This window comes from Aphelocoma coerulescens, chromosome 9, assembly GCF_041296385.1.
Source record: "Aphelocoma coerulescens isolate FSJ_1873_10779 chromosome 9, UR_Acoe_1.0, whole genome shotgun sequence".
Lineage (NCBI taxonomy): Eukaryota > Metazoa > Chordata > Aves > Passeriformes > Corvidae > Aphelocoma > Aphelocoma coerulescens.
Genome location: NC_091023.1, coordinates 7,405,531 through 7,422,938, shown reverse-complemented (window position 1 = coordinate 7,422,938; position 17,408 = coordinate 7,405,531). Strand labels below are relative to the sequence as shown.

Genomic DNA, 17,408 nt, shown 5'->3' with positions numbered 1-17,408 from the left:
CTCCCACACGTGGCATCTGCAGCATGATTAACATGAGGTTCATGTGAGGGCTGAGGGGAGTGGATTCCCACCAATACCAAGACTTTTAGGAAAAAAAAACCAAATCACTAAAGACTGCTTTTAGAGAGTAACAAAAACACTAAGTGTGAATGAAAGAAGATAAGGGGCAGAAGTAATACAAGTAACGCACAAAAACATTTTCGTTGACCTATGCAGAAGAACCTCGTATAAATATGAAGTAAGGGATTAAAATAATTTTTTTTTTTTAGCACAGCTACTGAAAAATGGTGATTTTTCAGAAGGCAATACTCCATAATTATTCACAGCCTCTATGGCATTTGCTCGTGTTTGGAAAGAACTAAATTTACAAATGACATTTGCATTTGCTAACTCTGGAACTTTGATCTAAAAGTACTGCACCAATACTACATAACAAAAAAATCAGCCCGTGCAAACACCAGCTAGACAAGAAACAGTCTGTACTTTTCCAAATATATGGGATTAGTGCAATGCTGACCAGCTTATCATACCTACCTCAGTGATCAATATGGTAAACTTAGCAAATCTTGTTTTTAGGGTTAGCGAGGCTTCATTCTGCATGTTGTCATGAAAGTAAAGATTGGATCTTTACCCCACTCATAATCTAACAGCTGGATTTGCTTTGAGTACTATTTACACTGAACAGCCCTGCCATGCATAAGATGTCCAAATTTTGCAAATAAGCAGAGATCAAATTGGCAAACAAGGTGATAATGGAGAAGGTGAGACCACATGAAAGAGTGGGGAAGAAACACAATCTATGTTAAAGCATTGTTTCCTGATTATAGCGTCCTTCACTTCATACTTTAAGTGGAAACAAGACATAGTGTAAATAGAAAGTCAGCATGGAGGGGTAATGGAGACAACTTTACCAAAACAGACAAGCAGAGAAAGAAGAGCACTTCAGGTGTAAGGCAGAGAACAGAGAAAGCAAGTGGTGTAAGGACCAGGTAAAAAAAAATGAGAAGAGTGGGATTATGAAGGGCAGAAACAGAAAAAGGTAATATCTAAGCAAAGGCCCATACAGGCACGGCTCAGGGGTTTGGACTTCAGGATTTATTTTACTCTCACTTTTACCTCTGGTGTATAGCTGGGTGAATCAAGTACATTACTGGAATTGCTGGTGAGATACATCCAGTATGAAGGGCACAGGATTGGGCCATGAGTTGCAAAAGAAATATGGGGCAGGGACTGAAAAGAGATAGCTAGAGTTCTTTAATATCCAGATAGTTTGCTTAAGACTGGAGAAAAGGGAAACAACTAAATGAAGTGAAGACAAAAGATTACTATCTTTCACACTGAATACACAGACTGTATCCAATATTTCTTTAGATGATGAAAATGCAAAGCCTTTTAATGTCCTGTCCATTTTATCCTTGGACTGGATTCATCAACAACTCTGGATTTACATCTGATTTTATACCATCAATCTTTTAGCAGTTTATTTCCTATGCAATCAGAGAGACAAGTAAGATTCTTTTTTGGCCTGAACTCCTGATTGTGCTGTGTTAACTGCTGTGATTTTACCTTGCCAGCAAGCCCCCACTGTGAGCTGCATGGCGATGTGGGAGGGGTGGATGGGCCAGTCGTTGGTCACCAGGTACGGCTCGTACGTCGTCCCGTCCATGTACAGCGTCACCACGGGGAACTCCACATTGACAACGTAGTAGTGCCACTCCTTGTCACAAATCTGGGACACACAGCAAAATAATAGTTAGCTCTTACAGTGACTGATTTTTATATCCCACATGGTTTTTTAAATTGTGTTGTTTCCAGATTCCACTCATAGGAACTAATAATGTTGTTGCAATTTCTACATCTCTAACATTAATGAAAGCTAAAACAATGTTGATAAATACTCTTGGCATATTTGCAAAATACCTGCGATAAATAGAGGGATCTTAAAACACTTTTTGAAAACAAGACATGGATAGAAAATAGAAAAATCAGACAATTTGGTATTTTCTCTGTATTTTCACATTTGCTAATACACAATATTAGCTTCTTAATATTTATATCTAGTGTTGAGAATACAAAATTTCACGTAAGAGACACATACTTGGCATGTACTGGAATAGTTACTGGGGATCCCTATTAGGTTCAGATTAAGAAAATATACAGTCCTTAGTCACTGAATTGTTGACTTATTACCAATGATTGCCATTATTAACTTACCACATCACTACTTAGAAAGTCCTGTCCAACCTGCCAGGACCTCTGCAGTACTGAAAGGAACCTGGGCCATGCTCTATGGAACACAGAGAGACCAGCAGTCTGTGTCCCACTGATCTGGGACTTGAACTTCTTCACCCTTCATCTTTTGGCCTTGAGCTTTTTCCCAGATGGTGGGAAAAATTAGGATCTTTATGGTTTCCCTGATACCCACCAGTTTTGAAAAGCAACGGCCACAGTTACACCATACTTTCAGGATGACAACTTTAATGTCAAATCACACATAAATTTCTGAGGTGGATAACCAGGGATTACTGCAGGATGGCCAAATTCAGCTTTAGCTCAGAAATGTACACCTGGATGAACCTGTGCCTCTAGAGAAAGAAGTCTGGTGTGCAAATATCAATGTCTGCCCAATTATTTTTTTCTGTTGTTGTATCTTTATGATTTAAAAGTTCAAAGGAATAAAGCACAGCAAACTGGTAGGATGGGTGGGCTGTTTTAAAAACAAAGCAATAGTTACAACAATGGTACTTTCAAGTCTGGAGAGGTTCTTGTTTTGATGTATTAAAAACTGGAAATGCTTGAATGCAGATATCCTTGCTGTTTCACAGAAGCAAGCAGCAAGCAGAAAGTGATGTTTAAACATAACACTTTGTCCTTGGCCAGGTTAAGTGCTATCTGGTACAATATCTGCCCTTTGAAAGCAAAAGCTAATGTTTTGTTCCAGCAGACATTTCAACAAGCACTTAAATCACTTCTATTTCAAACGGATACATTTATTACTGCAGACATCATAGCTCCACAGCAAGAGATAAATACAGAAAGGGGCTGCTGGAGGAAGCTTTTCTTTTGTTAGCAGCAGACAGCACAAATGTTTTCTGAACATTAAATGAACTGAAACCAAAATTCAAAGTAAATAAATTGGAAGACTGAAAACTTTACTGAACAAACAGCAACCACCAACAGTATTATGCAGCCCTGCCTTCCGAGGAAAAGCAGCTTGCCAAACCCCTGACCGGCTCATTAGCATGTGATGCATCACAGCTACATGCAGCTGACATTTTATAGAAAACAAAACCTGTTTCTGAGAGACCTTGCATGGCCAAACCTGGCACTTTATGGAGAAATGTTCCACACTATTTCTGTTTTGCCACCCTAAACTGCATCACTCGGGATGCCCCAGGTGCACCCCAGTAAGTGAGCAATCCTCATGTTTAACTAAAGCAAGAGTACTTTGACAGAGCAAACCCAAACATTTTGGGGCATTTCATACACAAAGAGCACAATTATGTGTAGCCAGTGTACTTACTCCATTAGGCAGTTACATTTTTCAAAGAAAATGCTTCCTGGAAACACAACATTTCATAAATCCCACAATTCAAGTCTCCTGCAGCTGGGCTCAAGTGCTTCCAAGAAAAATGCAGATGTCCAACTGTGGACATCCACACAAAGTACTTAGCTTTTATTTTTTCTTACACATTCTTGAACATAAGATAATGCAAGTGCAGACAGCTTGGTGAAGTCCTCGAACCATCACTTACACGTGTTTCCTTAAATTTCAACACATAAGCACAAAAAGCTTTGTTTTGAAGGGAATTTACACACTCAAAGTTCCAGCTCAGCTGTTCCTAAGATTTCAACAGCACGTGTTGGTCATCTTAATTGTCACACGATTTCAATCAAGCTTAGGGACACAGACGTGTTTATTCCTCCAAATGATCTTTCAGTGTAAAAACAAATATTCTACAGGGAAGCAGAAGTTACTTCCAAACTCTGGAATACATCCCAGTCATTCAGCAGCAGGCAGTACTACGTGCCTGACCATTTCACAAGCAACAAAATAATGAAATAAATAACTGTGGTGTGTAATTTGTTATGCTGTCATTTCAGACACCTTCTTTACCTTTTTAACATAGGAAGCCAGTTTTTTCCTTGCATGTATTCCACAGTGGCAATGGAATACAATATGAAGCAGTGAAGCCAGGAAAAGAAAATGATAAAATATACTACACTGGCAAATAAAGAAATTTTAATAATCTCAAGTTGGAAATTTATTTTAAAAATCTAATTTATAAAGCTATTCTAATGAGATAAAAGTACAGATGAGTAAGCTGGGCTTTCCAAACCTGCTGAATGGCTTGGTCTAATCACTCTATCACATCAGTCTGCCTCTAAAAAGTATTAATCAAATCACAGTGAATTAAACAGCCTGAAATCCTAGTGCTGATTACAAGCCATTGCATTGGAATATGCTTTTATGAAATAGCTGAAAACAGCCTCCATATAAATCTTACAGAGTTTGTGTCCCAAGCTCTTGGCACCTTCTAATGAAAAATGTCAGATGTTTGTGTTTTATATTAGAATGCTCAGGAAAAGACTGAAACCAAAATTCTTGGTCTGAGAAGCATGTGGTGCTTAGAACCAGACTTTGGTGGTCTGCAAAATGCCCCATTTTTCAGCTTTGTCCATACAGGCCTGGCATGCACCTGTGAGAATTTGCAATTTCCAGCTCTTTGAGCTCCCTCGGGTCAGCTGGGGACACTCCTGGAATGGGGGCCATGCACCTGCTTGGCTGCACACACGAAGGCAGCCTGTGCTCCCAGAAGTGTCCCAGTGAAGAGCCATCCATGTTCAACCACGAGCCTCTGCTGAGCTTCCTGCGTGTCCCTCCAGTGCTGTTCCGCAGCGCAGGGAGCCCGAGCAGGCCAGCAGCTCTGCACATCCCCTCAGTGCTGCTCAGGGCACACCCTTGGGGCTGAGAAAGGCACTGTGGCTTCCATCTTCTGCTTTGTGTGACTTTGCTGAGGAAGTGCTGTCAGGACACATTCAAACATCCTCAACAAAAGCAGGAGGAAGAAAAGGAAAGCAAAGAAAGCTCTCTGCTCACTGCAAAAAGCACCACTTACTGCAGCTATGAGACAAAAATCCTTCTGCCTGAGTGGTCTGAACCACTCGTTCAGTTGGCAAAAGTGGTCTGACAACCACTCGTTTGAAGAAAGCATCTTAATCCAAATTTAAAGCACAGAGCATGTCACTGTATTCACTTCTCAGTGCCTTTTGTAGCATCTTAACATGCTCTGAATCCATCACCCCCATCCTTAGTCATAATTTATTACAGCAGATCTAAAACACTGTGCCTGCTTTGGGCCCCTAAGTACAAGGAATATTTAGATAAACTGGAGTGAATTCAGTGGAGAATCAGCAGAAGGGCCAGCTCTGGCCACACGAGGAGAGACTGAGGGAACGGGGATTGTTCAGCCTGAGGGGAGGCAGTGCTAGGGAAGAACAGCAGCCCCGCAGTGCCAAGGCAGAAGTGACCACAGACAGGCTTTTCAAAGTGGACAACTCCGCATTTTTATATCACCTCACTAAAGAAGGCAGGGAATATTATACTTAATGGCATTAGCACTATTCACTCAGCCACAATCCCAAGGACAACCCTCTTGGCCTTTTTCTGAAAGCAGCCAAATGCTTTGTGGCTCTGCTTCAAAGCCTGGCCCCCACTACCCTGGTTCAGAGGACTGAAAAGAAATGAAAATTGGATGGGGAGAGGGGTATTGCTTTGAGTTTAAAAAAATACCACCTTTTTCTCTCCATCTCTAAAAAAATCCTTCTGAAAGAGCTTTTTAAAAATTTACAAAGTTTTGCATTGTTCTTTTTCTGCTGATTCCAATAGTTTTGATAGGTTTTTTATATATTTTGAGACAACAAAATATTTTTATTATGCATTTTGGACATATTTTTATAGCACTGAGAGAAAGCACTGCACTGCTTACAAACAGGGAGCTAAAAGGAAGGTTCTGTAAGACTGTTTCATTACACTTTGAATCAGGACCTAAGGAATAGTGCCACTGCCACAAGAAAGCCTAAAAAAGATATTAATTTGGAATTGGTTGGCAGTGGATTTCATATAAATTTGAAAAAGTTACATATATTTGCAATTTTTCAAAGAAAAATGTCGTATACTTACATATGTCAATTTAAAAAAAATTAAGCATTTTAGTCATTCTGCCCAAGATTGGTGAGTTTGCATGAAGGCAGTTCACAGGTGACCACAGAGAGCCTTTCTCCTCTCCCACTCTCGGGTTTAACAGGGTTGTCTCTGAAATGGGATCTTTAAAGACACTAAATTAGCTTTAATCTGTTACTTTAGAAACTCATTTATTATCTTAATTGTTTTCCTAATGTCAGTTGTCTGCAATTAAGGCACGTTAGTTTAAAAGAAGAAAAGGAGAGACCTTGGGGCATTGCTATTGCTATAACTGCTGCTTCCTTTTGATTTCTTCTAATAAATCTTTGCCTCAAATTTCAGTAGCTGAGCTACCTGCAAAAGCCGACTAAGTGGTATAAAAAAAAATAAGTTACACAGCTGACTTTTTGAGCTCTTTTTCTCATTGTCTATAAGCACTTCTTTTAAAAATTATTTTATTATCCCTACACCACCAGGAACAGAAGATAACACTGCTAAAAATGTCCTGGTGGAGATTTCAAGTGTGTAATTCGGCACACAGATATTCAGTGTGAAGGATGGCATTGCTTCACTGGGTACCTGAGTTACCTGGTGCCTTTCTGTTGTCTAATGCAATGAAGAAAAATCTGTGTCTGCTGTGAATATGTGGTTTTATGATAAAAGTCTGCTTTTTGTGGGAATCAACAGATAGTCACTTGGAACTGGCTTTGTGCTACAGTACAGTCTGTCAGCATATTCATTTTGGGGAAGAGCTTTTGGAAATAAACAAAAATAAAATGCAAACATTGACTAATCAAATCCATTCAGTCACATTAATTGCTGTATCTTGTAGCATTTTTTATTCTATCTCAGTAACAGGCTCTGCATGAGGACATATTTGTCCTCATGTGTTGGCTTTACTCAACCTATTGCTTCACTGGAAATGATTAAAACATCTCTGGGAAAGGGTTTGGATAGTCTAATATCTCCACAACCTCTTCAGAAAACTTTAAATAAAGCTCTAAAATATTCAGATTATGTACCAGGGCTATTTTTTTAAAATACTCTCTTTGTGTTTTGTGTTCTACATTTCTCCTTCAGCAGCTTCTTCACACGGCACTTCTGCCCCCCGTTTGTAAAATCAATATACCCTGTCTCTGCAGTGCCAATAGATACAGTATGGAAGTAGTAATTAAGGCAGGATGGAAGGAAAATGTACTGCATATAGGAAAAGGAGGCATTGATCCACACTCCCACAGTTAAATTTACAGGTGATACACTGAAAAACATTGTCACAATCTACCAAAGCAGTGTTTTTGTATAAGAATACTGCTGCACACGTAACCTACACATCAATCTTGTAGCTTGAACCTCAGCCTGCACAGCCCTGCTCAAAACTGATCACAGAATCTCCCTAAGAAAGCTCCTGAATTCTGACAGCTGGTGGCTGGCAGTGAAGGAAAAACCCCAACCAGCCAGACTGCTTTGCCCTGGACCAGCTTTTCCACTTTTGAGACTGGAGCATCACCACTCTTCCAAGTGTCAGCAGTAGCGGCTGTAGGATGGAGTAATTTGTACTCCTTGATGAGGAAGCTTTTCCACAGCTAGCAGAGCTGTATCAGAACCTGGATGTCTCTAGTACAGATGCTGATGTGATGTTACAGCTTTTGTACAGGGAGCTAATTTGGAAAATTAAATAACCATTCTTCTACAACTGCATTTGCAAAGGACTGTGTGTGATCAGTCCTAGAAAAAAAGGAGATGAGCACTGTGCAAATTAATCCCTTCTTTCTGGAACCTCAGCTAAGTATCAAAAGAACATAACCCAGAAAAGGGAGCAGAACAGACTTCCCTGCTCCTCATGGAAGTCTCAAGGAAGTTATTGCTTCCTCACAGGACTTTGGGTGAGGAATCTGGAAACAGTTTGTATTTCCTACCCTGGCTGCATGGATGAAAGGAAGAGAATCCCCTTGTGATTATCCTGAGCCACAGGGATGTCATTCTCAAGGCTCTGCTGGCAGTGGCTCATGCCCCAGCTCCTGAATGAGGTACCAGTGACATTACACTGTGAAACCCAGCCAGCTCCCTTCAGGTGTCCCTGCACTGACATCTTGTTGAGAAAGCTGAGCAAAACAGAAGGGGTTTTCCACAATTGTGTATTTTGAAACAAACTGGAGGTGAAAGACTGGGAAGCACTTCCTTGCCCTTATAATCTCACTAATTGAAAGGATAATGCAGCTTCACGCTGATTGATTTCAAATTAGAGTTTGTGTACCTTATAAAAAAATTGTTCCTTCAATATGAACTATGTGGTTGGATAGTTTAGAAAACTGTCCATTAGAAAAACCTGCTGGAATTTCTTGTGTACCTGCTCAAGTAAATGCTTTACACAAAAAAGCACATATCTAATCACAGTCTTTCCAAACTGACATTTTCAACTATTTACTCACTGTCTAGTACATATTTTGTTCTTCTGCTTGACGTTTATATGACTTAGACATTCACTAAAAAAAACCAGATTTTCAGAGACTGTTCAGGAAACATCTCTAAGATTTGATATTTTTAAGAAAATACAGATAGAATATTTTGTTAGAATACCTTGAACCCTACAATATATTATGCAATACGGTTTATTTACCATGTCAAACAGAACTGTGATGTCCATTAAATCACTTAATCACAGAAAATTTGGTGAGGAAAGTTCCATTTTTTAACCTTTTTTTCTCTTGAGAAATACTCCAACAATACCAATTCATCCAGACTAATTCCTGAAATACATTTATACAGCATGTTTGCCAAGTATTTTCCTTTATAGCTACTGATGTTCCCATAGGAAATGCCTTGTTGCATTTTATCAGAAATTCTTCTTTACTTTGTAGTGACAAATAAAAGTAATTATTTTTTTCCCTCCTCAGCCATTTCCCCTCCACATCCATTCAAAAGAATGCAGAAGGAAGAGCAAGCACCTAAAACAGCTGAGTCTGTATTTAGCACCAGACTTACAGATGTAAGACATGTTTTGATCTTTGATTTTCCCGAGATTAAAAACCTGAATCTTGCAGAACTCTGCAGTGTGTTTTATTTGGAGATTGACTGACACAGCCAATGTCTTTCATCTCAAAAAAGAAGGTGAACACAGACACTGCAAGTCACCCTGTGGCAACGGGGGCAAATTTCTCATTACTGTGGGTTAGTTTTATTCTGGTTTGTGTATCATAGAATCACAGAATCACAAAGAATCACCAGGTTGGAAGAGACCTCTAAGATCACTGACTCCAACCCATGCCCTGACACCTCAACTAAACCATGGCACAAAGTGCCACATCCAATCTTTTTTTAAACACATCCAGGGATGGTGATTCCACCACCTCCCTGGGCAGACAATTCCAGTACTTCGTCCTCAGTTTAAAAGAGCTAAGTATATAAATCTGACTGTGAGTTTTCCAAGATTTTTTATCTGGTTTTGTCCAAGCTCCCTGCCCCATATGCTGGAAAGAGGATGTTAATTGTGACACTGACCTCCCTGTTAGCCAGAGTATCCTCCCCTCCCTGTGCTGCGGGCATTCTGCCAGGCAGAGCAGATCACTGCCTTGCATCTCAGCATCCCCTGCCCCTTTTGGAATCAAAATATCCACTCTATTACTCCAGCATTTAATGAAGCCAACTTCATTCCAGCCACATACAACATTTGAGTCATCTGCAAATGAACCTTCAGTGTGTAAAAACAGGAAGGATTTAAGAAATCTCAGGGCAAACCTCTATTCATTAACTGTAGAAAAAGAAAGGACAGGGAATGAAATAATAATCAAAGACATCACTTAGCTTCTTATTCTGCAGCCCCCTGATAAGATCTTGCATGACCACAGTGCTGGCCCTTTTCCATCAGAAACCACTCTCATTTGAAATTTATCTGGCTGTTCACCTGCACAGATTCTTCTCCTGTCTTACTATTAGAAGAGACTTGACAACTCTGTCCCATACCTGAAGACTTTTACGTTACTGTAAGATGGAGAAATGGTAAAACCAATTCACTGGTGCAGTCCTTTACAGCTTTTAGTGGCACATATGAATGTATGAGATATATAGATATGCATATGCATATATAGACACAAATTTTGCATTTTTTTATGTGGGAAATGAAGTTACCTGTGGGAAATGAAGTTACAGAAGTTACAGAAAACCCACAGGTGCTCACAGGGTACAGAAACAGCATTGTGCTTGAACAGACAGAAATGGATACATGTTTCGATCTGAGACCTTGGCAAAGGCTGCCTGAGTTGAAACAATGAGTTTTTGCAGCTTAAAGCAAGAAAGTAGTTTTGTAATAAGTATGCCTTATGAAAGTAGAAATGTATTTTTAACAAGTAAAAACATGTTTTATGCAAGAAATAATAGTGATAAGTAAAAGAGTAAAGACTTTTCAGTTTAACAATAAATTTTATAATAGAGTTTTTTAGAAGGTTAAGATGTAGTAATATAAGCCTGTGCAATAGGCCCTAATAGCAAAATGTGGACTGGATAAGAAAATACGCACTGAGGCAAAATCATGTACAGTGAGGATTGGTACAAATGTGTTAGCAAGCTTTGTGGCATTTGCTTACTGGCTTAAAAAAGTATATAAGGCCTTGTAGAAAAAAGCTGCTTTTAGCTACCTCAGCTTTTGGACCTGCTGCAGCTGCTGCTACCTTGGCACCTGTGCCTGCTGCAGCTGCCGCCACTTTTGCTATTGCTACTGTAACTGCTGCTCTTGATATTAGAGATGCTGTTCACAATATCTCTCCTGCCTCATCCTTCAGTAAACATGAGACTGATTCCGCAATACATCATCTCTGTGACATCTCTCAGTCATCCCGGGACAATCCCCAAAATCCCGACAACAACCTAGAGTGAAACATTTGAAAACAGGGTTGTGGTACAGTTACGTATTTCTAAAGCTTTAAAGTAAAAAGGGAGCACTGTTTTTAGAAAGTCAACATGGTATAATCACTGAAATGAAGAAACTCCAAACAGCTCATATCGATATGAATATTTTCTTAGACCAATTAGTACTATTCTACCAGTTGTAAATGTTCTAGTTGTAAAGACTTCAGGGTACATTCAACAGCTCCTATCAGAATAAATTGATTTAAAAACTGTTAAAGAAAGAGACATTATCAGAGCATACTAAGATAAAAAACATTTTCAGAAACTAAGTATTTAATAACTGAGTTGGACTGAAATTGAAACTAAACTATTGAAGTGCAACACAGCCAATGAAAACTGACACCTGTTAACTCCACTATTTAAAGGTATTATTGATATTCCTTCAGCTACCAAATAACAAAGTCTTTGTAGGTAATAGAAGGGAAAATAATTTATATAAACTGTTATAATGGTCCCATAAAGAAATTTTCATGGGCTTAGGATGGATGTTAGTTATTCTTCACCAGTAAGGAAATTTTTCTTGGCCATTAATCTCTCTCTTCCTCTCTCTCCCTCATGTGAATAAGCCCAGTTAACATTATTTGAATGTGGTGCTCTGGACTGGGCCATGCCTCCTTCCAGGCTTTCTAGGCTGAGGGGGCTGGTCTGCAAAGGACAGTTATAATGGGAGCAGGGCAGTAGCCTCCTGTTTCAGAAGCAATATTCCCTTCTGAAGCTGTCAGATACCCAATGAAGGGAGCAGCACTACTGCCAGCAGAAGTGAGACAGCCAGGAGGAGAGCAGACCACTTAAAAAGTTTTTCCAGGTTTCTCTACTGTTGTTTAAAAAAATAAGTAACAAACCAAGTAATTGCTATTTTATCTGCTCTTTTTTCTTACAATATTTCACTACCTGTAACAGGAAGCTTTACTGAACAGTAACTCATCCTGGTAGTATTATTTCCCTTTTTTCCTTTTGTAAAAATTCCCTTTATTTTTCTATTAATTAACACCAATCAATCACAAATTAACAAAAGGCAGGAAAGTCCCCTGATGTCAGGGAATAAAAATAAAACCATTAAGGATAATGCAAAGAACTTTGCTTCAGAGATGCAGCATGGCCACTGCCAGCTTGGATTTGCCCTTGGAATTCTAAGGCTGAGGAGAGCAGGAAAAGCAAGGGAAGAGAGAGGCACTGTACCTCCCACCACGGATACTGCAGCTTGTCAGGCTCAATAAAATATTGCCTTGCTCCTACCAGGGTGGAAAACTGCTCCTATCTAAATGGAAAGAATGATCAATACTCCGAGATGAATGCACTTTCTCCCTTACAATGAAACATGGGGACCTTTTTTTTAGATCAACTTGAATCAACTGAATCTGAGGAATAAAGAGATCAGCCAAAGTCTTAGCCAGAATAAACATTACAAGTTTAATTTCCTGCCTCCTAATTTAAAGGGCTTCTATGATTATTTTATTTATATGCCAGATACTGATCTACACTGTGATTTGTCAGTATAAATTTTCTGCTAAATATCTCTTTAAACTACAGAAGCTACTATAAATGTTATATAACCAAATGTATATGTATATGATCAGAGATGAAAAAATGCAAAGACCTGGGGAGATCATATCTTTGGGAATTATTCACAAACAGAACACGTTTACCACTAAGCAAATAATAATATTAAGGAGAGCTACAAAACCCACCCGATCCTTTGAGCTCCTACCTAACTGAAACAGCCCAAATACCTCCTTTATTTCCTAATCTGAGACCTGATACCTGATTGACATTATCTATTGAAGTGTTCAATTAATTTTTTGAATTTCAGCTATCAGTGCATTTATAAAGCATGAAACGGTTTTATTTCCAAATGGTACCCATTATGTTCCTGAGTACATCACTGGGAAGGGAGCACAGAGATTAGGGATGTTTTCATGTACACTGAGGCCCAAATTATGTTAGCCTTGTTTTCTTGCATTATTAATGTCCTTTCCAAAACCAAAAAGGTGTGGGCTTTTGAACAACCTGACTTCAAAGAGAGCTGAAATGAGCTTTTGGTCTGTGAGTTTGTTCCCTCCTCAAGACAGCACACATAGAATTCACACTCATGAGGCCTCATCATTCATCTTTGAATCTTATCTGGAATTTAAATCACTTTCTCTCATCTCCAGGATCTGCCTTCTTGTTAGGTGACACATGCAGGGATTCTACCTATTAGATATTTCTGTTAAGAGATTTGCAACAAACTTATTTTTCACTCTTTGGAGGGCTCTGTCTGCAAATGGAATTGTGGTCATAAACTAAATGAAATGCCCATTTAACACACCTCCTGAAACACACATTATTTGCTAGAAAACCAAGCAAATACTTTTCAGTTTATTAATAAGACTTAATCAAAACATAGACTTAATTAAAAAAAAAAAAAGACTATGAGTGTTAATACAAAACAAGCCCTGCTATTGTTTGCCATTACCGCTCAAATATTAATATTCAGGGATTTTATTCAGTTTGCTTTCTGGAAACCTGGCTGAAATGTTAAAGGTTACATTTGAGTCAGGCATCTTGACTGCCTGCTGCTCCAAGGACTGAGGCAACTGGGAGTTCTGGCCACACTCCTGAAGGGTACTCAGTAACTGAGGATTTTTTTTTCTCTGTGAGCATAAGGAGGTTACATGAAGAAAAAGGAGGCTGTCACTGTTAAAAGCAGGATGATACATCCTTCCCTTGCTGCTGGTGTCTGAACAAATACAACACTTGATTCAGGCAGCTTTTAGAATGTTATACAGGTACAAAGACTGTGATTAATGCAAACTAGACCCCAGAGACAAAGAAAACAGGGTAGCTGGGGCTTGTTTGCTTTGGAGGGCAAACACGTGTGCTCAGCTCTGAAAACACCTCCTGAAAAGAGGTCCTGTCTTCTCCCTCTCACACAGTCCCACCTACTCACATCACTCACTTCTCTCAGACCAAAGGACTACACTCCCTTATCGATTCACATTCCACAGGAAGTGTTATGTGCTGGCATTAATTAATTAAATAAACATCCAGACTTGATGCCTCAGCTCTCAGCTACCATCTGGGAAACACTGGGATTCTCAGTCTGCACACAGAAGAAAGCCCACCTGGATACTGCCTGGGGCTGCAGAACTGTCCTTTGCTGGCTCTTTGAAGGGTTCCCATCACCTGGCAAATCCCTCTTCAAAGGCTCTGATCTCTGAAGGAAGTGCTGAGACTGCTTGCAAGGGTTGCTTTAAACGTGCTCAGCAAAGGCAGATAGAGCTGACACGGGTGTTAAACACCTTTCACAATTTCCACGTTTTGGGAGAGGCGATTTACTTGAAAGATTATTTGCTCTGTTGAAAGTGCACAGTGCAAATCGGGGATGAAAGAATCCCTGCTCTTACACAACTCTCACACTGAACTGAGAGGATCTCTCCAGGGAACCACGGGGTGAATCACGTGCAGCCCAGAGCCCACTACTCTGGCAGGTCTGGATACTGCAGCAGTCTGAGCTGGAGGCAGCGACAGCAGCACAAAGGCACAGCAAAAAATTGGTGCTCCTTCCCCATACAGATTAGTCTTGGATTTACTTCGGTTCCAGCAGGCAATTAGGACATAATGCAGGGAAAAGCAAATGCTATTTTGTTTTTAATGCAGCTAAAAGGTGGCAATGAGTCATACTTGGCTACCTTAATAATTTCTGTAAAGTGAAGAATGGTTGTGTGTCCGTGCTTCTGTATTTATACATAGAGATAAGTCAGGAAATTAAACAACCCAAATATTATGCATAGTCTCTTTAGTAAAATGGGGACTGCTGGGACTTTAATTACAGAGCTGGCATTTTGCAGACGGGCTGATTATATGTTATATGCCATAGTAAGGTAATTAGTTATCAGCTGTATTTGTGAATTTGCCAGAGAATGCTGTTATTTAGTCAATATGCAGCTTGCTTTTAGCACTAATCATGATCATGTTCTTAGTGCTTTTATGGGAGGAAACAAGTCAGCATTGAGGGTCTTCATCCCAGAATAGTTCCGGGCTGATGTAAGGGACATGAAACAAATAGACTGTGGCAAGACATTTTTGATATCAGTGTTGCAAAAGCCCTTAAAGTTTTATGGATCTCATTAAAGTAATTGTTTAAAGGCTCAAACATTTATTCACAATTGAGCTGTCTAGAATTTTCCCAGTGAACACTGTTTTGTTGATTGGTAAATGGGTGCTGAAACTACTACTGTTAGAAATAAGACAACAAGTTCTTCAGGGAAAAAAAACCACTGAAAAATATGCCTTTTTAGTTTTGCCAAATAGGTCAGGTGTTTGCTTGCTTTCAAAACTGTAAATAACTTAAAGAAAAAGAATCTGAATATTAAGGACAAAAATCCCAATATGCTCCCCTAAAGTATGTAATAACAGACCCAGACCAATTCATATGGAAGTCTTACATAACATGAAACAACTGTAACTGCAGAAATAAAGGTAATAGGTGAATTGTCTGCCAGCTGAGAGCTGTGCATTTCTGAAATTCAAACACAATCAGTCCATTTGGGCTAGAAAGTGGCAGTCAAGGAAAGCAAGAGCAGTTCTGCAAGGAATCCAAGTACGACATTCAACAATGTCTCATTACCTGACAGAAACTGGACATTTCCTGTCACCTCTGCACACACAGGACTATGGTCTCCTATGGCACACTTGAGAGTCAGATTAATAACATGATTTTATGTTTGAATTGTAATACACTTAACTGTGATCCCAGTTCTCCTTCTATTTACTTTAGCTGAGCACTGTGTGATCAGTTACTGCAAGAATTTTCATTAAACCAGCCACATTTGGTTAAATATTCATCATACGGAAAATGAAGGCTGAATTAGAAATCAGGGTCTCTGTGCTGGCCACAGAATTACAGCAAAGCCTCACTCAGGAGCGCATCCAAATCCAGGGATGTTGGCAGAGGTGCCTCAGGGAGAGAGGGCATGAGGCCGCTTGGCAAAGAATAAAAAATGCCATGCAGGCCATGCATGCAATTACAGCAACAGTAAATTACTCTGAACAGGTTTGAGTCCACAGGTTAATTGGAGTAAACAAACTGGAAGGGATAAGACTGAATCAGTAATAAAAGAATCACTGCAAGATTGGAAAATAACTTAGTCAGACCCAGACTGCTTGAAAAAATGCAGTAAAATTCTGGAATGTCTGCAGTGCCATTAATTGTCCATTTGGAAGAACACCAGAGCAGGGGTAGGAAGATCTGTGTACTATCAGCCTGCAACTTTTTGTCTGTTTTCAAGCAGTTGTGAGTAAATTAGAAATAAGAACTTAACTGGCTGCTGTGAGGATATTTTAAAATTGGAAGGTTTGTTATAATACTCTACTAGAACTCTGTGCAACTTCTATGGCCTAGTGATGCTTCTTTTGGGAAATTTGCTTGCTGATGGAGGTTTGTTATGACTTTAACATGCAATTACTTAAGAAACCCCTAATACTAAAAAGCATCACAGCTATCAATAATACCAGAGAATGCCAGGAACTTTCCTGAAATTATGATTCAATAAACTTGGAATTTCTAATATTAAAGTTGCGCTTAGAATTTCTTTTGAAAACAACTTCTGCTAATGGAAAATTTAAGTGAGGAGACTGCTTTTGCCTGCCTAGGAAGTTTCTGTAGGGTTCATTGCCTGCTTATAAAGAATATGCAAGCCTGAAGTAAAAAAAGCTTTCAAGACATGAAATTATTCATAAGGATTTCCATTTTTCTAGCCAGCACTATTACTGCTACAAAACTATAAATAGATTCACAATTATTTGTAACCTAATCAGGCCATAATTACTAATGAGAGAATGGTTAATGTTAAATTTTGAAGTTATCCTGGCTCTGCCATGCTCTCACGGATCCAAGCACAGCTTCAAGACTACATTTTTAATTGGTGGCATTGAACTGAAAACCTGCACGGTTACCCTGATCTTATTTAACAGCTGCTGATTCTCCTTTATTCTTACACAGTGAATATCCATTTGGTAAGGAAGCAAAGGTTTGGAATCTCAGCCAGTGCAGATTCACACCAGTGGAAGCACTGGCTCATCAGCTCTGCAGATGCCTAATGCAGTCCTTAGAAAATTTTAGTTTCTGCAGCACATAAACACACTAATAACATAAAAGTTCAATATGGCCAACAGATATCAATTCTTCTGAAAGTGAATGCAAAAATTGTTTTTTTAATCTATGTCTTAAGACAGTCAATATCTTAAAAAATGTAGAGCTCTTTATGAAAAGTGAAATTGATCTTTCTCCTAATTCATGTAAATCACGCATTTGGTTTATCCACCACAGTCATTCCTAATA

At 39.2% G+C, this 17,408-nt stretch overlaps 1 protein-coding gene across 9 annotated transcripts in view; it reads right to left on the bottom strand.

The window, feature by feature from the left end:
* The window catches only part of CLSTN2 (calsyntenin 2), a 405,855-nt gene that overhangs the window by 22,620 nt on the left and 365,827 nt on the right, over positions 1 to 17,408 (bottom strand). For all 9 annotated transcript variants that reach the window (XM_069024914.1, XM_069024917.1, XM_069024915.1 and 6 more), the window contains one exon: positions 1,567 to 1,729. In XM_069024914.1, coding sequence (XP_068881015.1) covers positions 1,567 to 1,729 — 163 coding nt within the window. The remainder of the gene's footprint in view (positions 1 to 1,566; positions 1,730 to 17,408) is intronic.